Consider the following 10,587-nt stretch of genomic DNA (forward strand, 5'->3'; position numbering starts at 1 on the left):
CATTCCCATGTTTGTTTTTGTTTTGTTTTTTCTCTTGGTCTTTTCAGAGGCTTTTTGGCCATAGCTTCCAATAGTAAATGCACTCTTAAAAATAAATGTAGGGTGAATGCAGGTAAAGTGGGCCGTTTAGTTTGATTTACTGTGCTCAATGGGTTAACACTTTAAGAGCATGACAATGGCCTTTAATTAAAGATCCACTATTTCTTTAAATGATCAAATGGTTTTGGTTGATGCAATATGACACTGGAGGGTGTGGCTACATCTCAGGGGAGGACACCCTTATTGTTGAAGGTAGACATAACCTCTGACATAAGATTTTATTAAATATGATAAAACGTATCATTTAAGGTAACAGATTGTTTTGGCTTTATAGTGGTTCTTAATAAAGTTATTTTCCAGCTAAAGTTAGTTTCGATTGCTTCGCTTCCGTAGCAACGATCATTTGTTATTAAATTAGGGGCCGCCAAGACGACACCATTCTCTCTACACAGACTATAAACGAGAACCTGTGAGAAACGCTGATGGCGTTCACATGCGCATTAAGAATTGGTTCTATAGTTATGTGCGTCTCAATATATGTGCGCAGGTTTGGAATTCCCTACAAACCAAGCCTAAATAAAGTACTGGTCTTTCCTTTATACATTGATACAGTATTTTATTTTATCACTTCGGGGTAGGTACGCAAAATGAATTTCTCGCCAACGCTTTAACTGTAGAGTGGTAAAGTTGGCACTTCATCACTGCGTTGTCATCGGGTCCAGGCGAAGGTCCTTCGTGAGATCTGGATACGGCCTGGATCCGGCAGGCTGTGGGAAAACCTCGGGATAAACAAAGACACTAAAATTAGCGTAGATGCCATTCTTCTTATGATGTAACGAGTAGATCAGGATTTATGGGAAGTGTTCCCGGTTCCGGCTGACCAAATCTATGCAGCCTAACATTGAATTATAGAAGTCTATAATGTATTATGTGAATGCTAGGTCAAAAAGATGTGTCTTTAATCTAGCTTTGAACTGACAGAGTGTGTGTGTCTGCTTCCCGGACAATGTTAGGAAGACTGTTCCAAAGTTTTGGTGCTAAATAGGAAAAGGATCTACCGCCAGCAGTCGATTTTGATATTCTAGGTATTATTAACTGGCCGGAATTTTGAGATCGCAATAGACGTGAAGGACTATAATGCGTTAAGAGCTCGCTCAAGTACTGCGGAGCTAAACCATTTAGTGCTTTGCACTATGTACGATGTTTAATAGGCAGCCAATGCAGTGTTGACAGAACCGGGCTAATATGGTCATACTTCCTGGTTCTGGTAATTCAATTCAATTCAATTCAAATTTATTTGTATAGCGCTTTTCACAATACATATTGTCTCAAAGCAGCTTTACAGAAAGTGTATTTCAAAAAAATGTACATAGAAAAATACAGTTAGTTAATCATGCATTAATTTAGGGCATAACATATCGCCGGCGTCGAGTCGTCGCCGGTAAGAACTCGAGCTGCTGCGTTTTGAACTAGCTGTAGTTTGTTTATTAAGCGTGCAGGGCAACCGTTTTTGGTACGTATCCTAGAGACAAAGACAAATTAATGATATTAAGAAGAGGATCTATGACCTCTGGGAGCATCTCTCCACGTAGCTTAGTCGGAATAGGGTCTAACATACGTGTTGTCGATTTAGATGAATTAACGAGTTTGCAAAATTCTTCCTCTCCTATAGCAATAAATGAATCAAATTTTTCCTCAGGGAGACTACAATGCACTGCCTGATTCGATACTGTAGTAGACGATTGCATAGTTATAATTTTGTCCCTGATATTATCACTCTTATAAGTGAAGAAGTTCATAAAGTCATTACTGCTGTGTTGCTTGGAAACTTCTGGGCTTGAAGCTTTCTTTTTCGTTAGTTTAGCCACCGTTTCAAATAAATACCTAGGATTATGTTTATTTTCTTCTAATAGGGTTGAAAAATAAGCAGATCTAGCAGCTTTTAAGGCCTCTCTGTATGCAATCGAGCTCTCCTTCCATGAAATCCGAAATACCTCTAGTAAGGGAAACTAGGCTGTTCGTGGGAATTTTCCCATTCATTTAAGTTGCCATTGTCGGCCTAGGCATTCGGAGGTCCGCGTGCTCGAAATGGACGACACGAGCTGCTTAACCTAATGGTGACGTGGACGTTTTGTAAAATCGCATATAAAGTGGCCAAAATTACCATAAATTACCATAGGCCCTGTGTGGACGCCTCTGGGGGTGCCAGTGCACTACGGGGAGGTCCACCAAGTGCTTTTGGGGTCCGCCAACTACCTACTCTTCACCATAGTCCTCCTCAGTGCCACGAAGCACCTATTTTGACGCCTAACCACCTATCCTCTTCTTCATTGCCACGAAGTTCCTATGGGGTCCCCTGACCACCTACTCTTCACCATAGTCCTCCTCGTTGTCCACGAAGTGCCTATTTTGACCCCTAACCACCTATCCTCTTCTTCATAGCCACGAAGTGCCTATGGGGTCCCCTGACCACCTAAACTTCACCATAGTCTTCCTCGTTGTCCACGAAGTGCCTATTTTGACCCCTAACCACCTATCCTCTTCTCCATTGCCACGAAGTGCCTATGGGGTCCCCTGACCACCTAAACTTCACCATAGTCTTCCTCAGTACCACGAAGTGCCTATTTTGACCACTAACCACCTATCCTCTTCTTCATTGCCACAAAGTGCCTATGATGCCCCCTGACCACCTAAACTTCACCATAGTCTTCCTCATAGTCCACGAAGTGCCTATTTTGACCCCTAACCACCAAGTGTTTTTTTGTGTAGACGTTCCCCTCTCTGTATGTTTTTGGGGGCCGTGTGAGGCAGCTTTCTATGAAGTTTCGGGCCCCTAGCACCTCCAGGGGCCGAACGAGGTTCAGAGTGGTCCGATTGCCCCGAAATTGACACATACGTCCCGTCACGGGCCCCTGGGACGGTGTCCAGAGTTCCGTGTCCCTCTGACCTTTTTTCGCGCTAATTGGCCACCAACAGCCCTATGGAATAAGTTGCAGGTGGGACGTCAAACAAACAGGGGCCAAAAGGGGTCGAAAGGTCGCAGCGACCCCAAATTCGACACGGTGGTAGTCCAGGGGCCCCCGGTTCTAGATCCTGGATTTGGTGGTTCTAGATCGGTTCTAAGTATGTGTTTCAGCAAAACGACTTGATGGAAAGGCCCGATCGGCCCGAAATTGACACATGCGTCTCGTCACGGGCCCCGGGGACGGGTTCTAGAGTTCCGTGTCCCCGTCCGCTCGTTTGGCCGGAAAAAGACCCCCTTGACCTGGAAGCGCCTGTGAAGTTTGAACTGAATAAGTTGCACGTGGGAGGGCGGAAACACAGGGGTCGAAAGGTCGCAGCGCCTCCAAATTCGCCACCCTGGTAGTCGAGGGGCCCCCGGTTCTAGATCCCGGATCGCAGGGTTCTAGATCGGTTCCAAGTGTGTCTTTTTGCAGTGCGAAATTCTCCTCCCTTTGGTTCACTTTGACCATATGTCTGTCTATGTGTGCGAGAGGGCCTGCATTAATTGGACCACGTGCTTCGTGAAAGGTGGACAGAAAGGTCCGATTGGCCCAAAATTGACGTATGCATTATGGACCATGGCAAGCAGACTTTGGGACAAAAGGAGAACTAAAACGAGGATCAATATCGGCGTGGTGTTTTCGAGATGCCGAGAGCTCCACGTCCGTGACAAACTTCGACTTGACAGAGACGTCTTGCATGCACTTTATTAGACAGGTGAGCAAATGTACATAAAAGTAATCAATGTTATATAGCTCAACATGATGAAATGTTAGAATATGATCAGTATGTTATTCTAATGTTCATCTAGCTTACTGCTAGTCTCATACAGACAAACAAACACATAGAATAACATTATAACTTTCAACACACTCAAATGCAGTTTAGTGTGATAGTGTAGACCAAGTGAAACAGCGCTGCGTTACCTCACAAGTTTAATTCGCCAAATAAACTGACTTGTTAACCCTTTTCCACCAAGGCAGTGCTGGTGCTGGTTCGGAGCTAGAGCCTAGTTTCAAATCGGTTCTTTGTTTTTCGACACCCAAAGCACCAGCTCTGAACCAGGAAAAGTGGTACTTAAGTAGCACCAAAACATTGCTGGTCTAGAAGTATGAACCGCTTGCGTCAGGGGCTGGGGGCGGGGTTACCGTGACCAACAAGACGAACAGAAACTTGTCACCGCCATTTTTCAAATAGCAGCTCATCGAGCTAATAGCAGCTTGATTGTAATCTCCGTCTATGCAAGTTACGGCGAGCTGCACGAACACGTTGGATTCGCCGTGTTTGGATGCCGATGTAGGTTCGCAAAGCCATGAGCATCAATAGTAACGCAACGACCTCCATTGTTGATGGAAGGCTTGTTCGAGATGCATCGGAGCGGCACGGACCGATCGGAGCTGCGGGAGTGTTTGGAGAGCATACGACTCCTTGAGCTTTTGGATCGCTTTCGCAGTGCTTTGATGTCATGAGCCGATCGGTCTGCGAGAAGCCGAACCATCTCGAACAAGCCTGGTGTGTTTGTGTTTGGCGCTGCCACGCTAGCGTTGCTGGGCAACATGAGATGTATACAGTGACGTAAGATCTGCCTCTCTGGTGGCTCTTTGGCCTTGTGGAAAGGCAAACCGGATCTTAGAGAGCTCGTCAGTCGAACCAACTCCGGACTGGCTCTGGCTCTGAACTGGCACCCGGCTCATGCTGGTGGAAAAGGGGTATGTGTGAGTATTAATTCAGCACTTGCGGGTAGATCGGTAGAAGGAAATGTCCTTATTCCTTTATATCTGCGGGACTCGCATGTGGCGCTGATATCTGTCTCTCATTAGCAATCGCGACCTGCTTCATACCACAGTCATGTTAAAAACATCAATGTATTCACTCATCCATAAACATTATTAGATCCTTCGGCATGACGACAAGTTCCATAATTCCGCTTATGCGTCATCAACCTACACCTTTTTTATTGTAAGAGGTTAGCAAGCCTGGTTAGTACCTGGATGGGAGACCTCCTGAGAAAACCAGGTTGCTGCTGGAAGAGGTGTTCGTGAGGCCAGCAGGGGGTGCTCACCCTTGGTCTATGTGGGACCTAACGCCCCAGTGTAGTGATCGGGACACTATACTGTCAAAGAGCACCATCCTTCCAATGAGACGTTAAACCGAGGTCCTGACTCTCTTTAAAATCCCAGGATGTCCTTCGAAAAAGAGTAGGGGTGTAACCCCGGCATCCTGGCCAAATTTGCCCCTTGGCCTCTGTCCATCATGGCCTCCTAATCATCCCCATACACTGATTGGCTTCATCACTGTCTCCTCTCCACCATTAAGCTGGTGTGTGGTGGGCGTTCTGGCGCAATATGGCTGCCGCACATTGGTGGTGGTTGATGATATTCCCCCTTCCATGTAAAGCGCTTTGAGTACCCAGATAATTTACAGTGTGCAACAGACAGAAAAAAAGTTTTACAATATGGTTACCATTTTAAATTTTCCTCTTATTGAATTTTTGTTAGCCTATTTGTTGTTGCATGTGTTGTAGTTCCATTTGTAATATGTTGTAGAGTTCATTAAAGGGGTCATATAATGTCATTTTTGTACAAGCTAATATGATTCTTTAGGGTCTAAATTAAAAGTTTGTAATATACTTTAATTAAAAATTCTCATTAGTATTGTAAGAAAACACTAATTTTACCTGGTCAAAAACAGCTCTGTTTTCAGCACGCCGTTTAAGTGCATGGGTCTTTAAATGATAATGAGCTTTGCTCACGTACCCCGCCCCTCTGTTCTGTGCGTACACCGTTTGTAACACAATAACCATAACGCGTTGTTCATTATAAACATGGGATTATGAATTATATTGAGGACGTCATACATAGAAAACATGGCGTAATGTACCCTGAGTGTAAAAATAGCCGCATTCATCGTGAAGCGTGCAAGCGATTTGCAAAGATTAATATAAAGATTAATATAAAGGTTAATAAAACGTTACACTCACTTCAGTTCTTCTGGAGGTGCAGCAGGAACACGAATAGTTGGTACCGATCCTTTTTTCAGGAGCAGCTTCTTAGCAAATAACCAGCTTTTTACTGACCTCATTTGTAAAGCAGTCTATCTATGTGCTTTTGGGTCTGTTAAATATGCGGTGGAATATGTTTGTCTGATGTGTTAATAAATCATGTGTTTTTAAGATCCAGGATCATTTTTGATAAATTAGGGATGGGTCACATTACCTGAAAAGAAATTTGTCTGGAGTGCATGATCTCAAAATGTTTATTGGTATATACCTTGCAAATAACACATATCAACTGTATTCAAAATGAAATATTAAAGTCGGACCTTAAAGTTAACAAAAGTAGTAAAAAGAAATAAACATCTAGGTACTGAATCTAAATGACACGTTTAACAAAAAGTGTCCCACCTTACCTGCATTCAATCAATCGATTTTAACATCGATGCCATAGAAGAATCATTCCCTTAGAAATGTTTACTTCTGCCTTCAAAGACAATTAAATAACAGTCCAATTGCATGTGTAATTGTCAGGCTTGGTACATCAGAGTCTGTAGAAATGGTTTCTTGAAAAAGAAGAACTGTCAGCTATTCACTTATGTGAGATGAATATCTGCTATAAGAAGTGGTGTCAAGCATGAACGTCAAGTGGAATTGTACACTAAGAATTAATGAGTCACAAATGAGCCAACAAATGAAGAGAAGAGGAATCTATGGCAGTACTTCTTTTAATAAACACAAAACAATGGACATAATCTACACTGGAGAACACATTGTGCAATGCAAGACAAAGAACTGAATAAACTGAGTGCTATATATAAACAGGCAAACAAAGGGAGCTAAATGAAACACAGGTGAACTTAATTAGTGACTAACAGACTATCATGGTTAACTTGTAGCTCAACATGAGTTCCTAAAAGAGCAGCCAAAAGTGTGATTGCAAAGGAACATTCTCTCAACCCCAGGTCAGGACTGCACACAGATTAAGTGTTGTAGTATTTTTGTGACTGCAATATTCAGGCTCCACACGGATTGAAGACAACTTTTCAGCTATACGGTGATGCACCTTTGCTGTTTTAGGCTTGTGTTTTTTTTCTCCATTCCATTTTCTCCATCAACTGACTTGATTTAGTAGGTTACAACAAAAAAAAAGTTAAAGCAAAAGTATAGATATTGTCTTTTATTTTACCTGTCCTTGTGAAGAAGTACACTTTAGCATGCTTTAAAGAAGAGTGCATATTATTGAAATTAAACCTATAAAAAAATATATACTTAAGTGCAAGAATGTAATGTAGTTTTCAGACTTAATTGCATGTTTATGCATATTTTAAATGTAAATTAAGCAGTCCTTTGTTTGACTGAAGTACATCTTTATTTGTAATCCATTTCATAATTACTTGTATTGTCTTTGAAATATGGTTAAAGTGCACTGCTGAATGTACTGATATTTACTGTGCATTTATGGTCAACAAAAATATATTTTAATACAATTTATATTTCATCTTATGTAATGCATTTAAAAATATACATGCAATGAAACATGAACTTTATATTTAATATTGAATAGCAAGTCTACTACTTTAAAGCACAACAACATTTTTTTTTAAAAACATAATGTACTTTTAAAGTAAAACTCTTAGTTTGACATTACTTTTTTTTTCTTCTTTTTTTTGTGTACATGTACTTAATGTCTCTCCTGCCAGCAGAAGCGCTATGATAGCCACCAGAGGGCACTTCTCCCTAGACCTTTTCCATTTCCATAAACCTTTGCCTGCATTACATCCACCTGTATGTCATTGGTTTGTTCATGTTTGTGTGTATATATCATAAGCACTTTGGCTGGCAGGTGTGACACTTTAGTGGCTTTTTATAATTCATCAATGTTATTATCTGCAAGTGGACCTACAGGGTTTTTTATTATTATTATTATTGTATTTTCAAGATACTACAGGTACACATCCAATGCCAATAAGTGCTTTTTTTTTTCACAAGGGTACATAGCAATGCAAAAATTATAGAGTTTTCCAGACAGCAACATGGTGTCGGCCCAGATCCAGCCCACATCTGGTACACATGGATTACACACGGCCCAGATGTGGGCCGACACTATGTTGCTGTCTGGGATATGGTTTTCCGTTGCAAACTAATCTGGTTGTGCTATTTTACCTAATGCAACTTCCATTCTCAAAGCTCCCTGCAACAAAGCATTGACCTTTTATCAAAAAATATTACATTCTTAAACCAAACGGCATGATTTCACTGAATCCACTCTTCATTGTAGGCTTTAAAGATCAACATGGAGAAAATCATCCTAATATTCCCTCTGATATTGCTGGTGCTGCATATACAAGGAGGAGAGTTCTCCAAAGATCCAGTTTGTTTGCCTGCCGAAGCTCCACAGCCGGAAGTCGTGGAGTTCGACAACACAATCTATGCCACTTGTGAAGTAACTCCCAGCCCCAATTTGCCACGTAACCAGCCAAAGATCTTTGGGCAAATCCTCTTCAAGCAGCTCTTCCCCAATGGAGATTTAGAAGTGAAAATCAACCTCCGTGGTTTGCCTGCCAACGATCATCAAGAGCGTGCCATGCACGTCCATCGGTATGGAGACCTGAGTCAAGGCAGCATCACTGTTGGTCCTCATTACAATCCAAACGGCGTTGACCACCCTCCTGGAGACCTGGGCAACTTTGCTTCCAAGCAAGGAGTTATAAGGCAGTCCCTGACGCTTCCAGACGCCAAGCTCTTTGGGCCTTATTCCATTCTGGGACGTGCGGTGGTGGTTCATGAGAAGGAGGATGATCCGGGAATGGATTCAGATGAGGAGAGTGCTGGACAGATAATTGCTTTGGGTGTGATTGGTATTACTACTCCAAGTCTGTGGCAGAAGACTGAAGTGCCCCCCAAGGAAAAATGTGGAGGTAGATTCAAATAGGATAATCATGATTTTCCTTGTGTATTCTTTGTATGTGTCCTACATTAAAGTATATTTCATAAAATGAACATTCCCATGTTTGTTTTTGTTTTGTTTTTTCTCTTGGTCTTTTCAGAGGCTTTTTGGCCATAGCTTCCAATAGTAAATGCACTCTTAAAAATAAATGTAGGGTGAATGCAGGTAAAGTGGGCCGTTTAGTTTGATTTACTGTGCTCAATGGGTTAACACTTTAAGAGCATGACAATGGCCTTTAATTAAAGATCCACTATTTCTTTAAATGATCAAATGGTTTTGGTTGATGCAATATGACACTGGAGGGTGTGGCTACATCTCAGGGGAGGACACCCTTATTGTTGAAGGTAGACATAACCTCTGACATAAGATTTTATTAAATATGATAAAACGTATCATTTAAGGTAACAGATTGTTTTGGCTTTATAGTGGTTCTTAATAAAGTTATTTTCCAGCTAAAGTTAGTTTCGATTGCTTCGCTTCCGTAGCAACGATCATTTGTTATTAAATTAGGGGCCGCCAAGACGACACCATTCTCTCTACACAGACTATAAACGAGAACCTGTGAGAAACGCTGATGGCGTTCACATGCGCATTAAGAATTGGTTCTATAGTTATGTGCGTCTCAATATATGTGCGCAGGTTTGGAATTCCCTACAAACCAAGCCTAAATAAAGTACTGGTCTTTCCTTTATACATTGATACAGTATTTTATTTTATCACTTCGGGGTAGGTACGCAAAATGAATTTCTCGCCAACGCTTTAACTGTAGAGTGGTAAAGTTGGCACTTCATCACTGCGTTGTCATCGGGTCCAGGCGAAGGTCCTTCGTGAGATCTGGATACGGCCTGGATCCGGCAGGCTGTGGGAAAACCTCGGGATAAACAAAGACACTAAAATTAGCGTAGATGCCATTCTTCTTATGATGTAACGAGTAGATCAGGATTTATGGGAAGTGTTCCCGGTTCCGGCTGACCAAATCTATGCAGCCTAACATTGAATTATAGAAGTCTATAATGTATTATGTGAATGCTAGGTCAAAAAGATGTGTCTTTAATCTAGCTTTGAACTGACAGAGTGTGTGTGTCTGCTTCCCGGACAATGTTAGGAAGACTGTTCCAAAGTTTTGGTGCTAAATAGGAAAAGGATCTACCGCCAGCAGTCGATTTTGATATTCTAGGTATTATTAACTGGCCGGAATTTTGAGATCGCAATAGACGTGAAGGACTATAATGCGTTAAGAGCTCGCTCAAGTACTGCGGAGCTAAACCATTTAGTGCTTTGCACTATGTACGATGTTTAATAGGCAGCCAATGCAGTGTTGACAGAACCGGGCTAATATGGTCATACTTCCTGGTTCTGGTAATTCAATTCAATTCAATTCAAATTTATTTGTATAGCGCTTTTCACAATACATATTGTCTCAAAGCAGCTTTACAGAAAGTGTATTTCAAAAAAATGTACATAGAAAAATACAGTTAGTTAATCATGCATTAATTTAGGGCATAACATATCGCCGGCGTCGAGTCGTCGCCGGTAAGAACTCGAGCTGCTGCGTTTTGAACTAGCTGTAGTTTGTTTATTAAGCGTGCAGGGCAACCGTTTT

At 41.8% G+C, this 10,587-nt stretch overlaps 1 protein-coding gene across 1 annotated transcript; it reads left to right on the forward strand.

The window, feature by feature from the left end:
• The first annotated feature begins 6,337 nt into the window (after positions 1 to 6,337).
• Positions 6,338 to 9,037, forward strand: LOC309500256 (extracellular superoxide dismutase [Cu-Zn]-like). Its single transcript, XM_082171815.1, has 2 exons — positions 6,338 to 7,091; positions 8,316 to 9,037. The coding sequence occupies exon 2, from the start codon at positions 8,331 to 8,333 to the stop codon at positions 8,967 to 8,969; it is 639 nt and encodes a 212-aa protein (XP_082027941.1). The 5' UTR covers positions 6,338 to 7,091; positions 8,316 to 8,330; the 3' UTR covers positions 8,970 to 9,037.
• Positions 9,038 to 10,587: the final 1,550 nt, after the last annotated feature.

Source organism: Leuciscus leuciscus (assembly GCF_965113295.1).
Source record: "Leuciscus leuciscus genome assembly, chromosome: 6".
In the NCBI taxonomy this organism is placed as follows: Eukaryota; Metazoa; Chordata; class Actinopteri; order Cypriniformes; family Leuciscidae; genus Leuciscus; species Leuciscus leuciscus.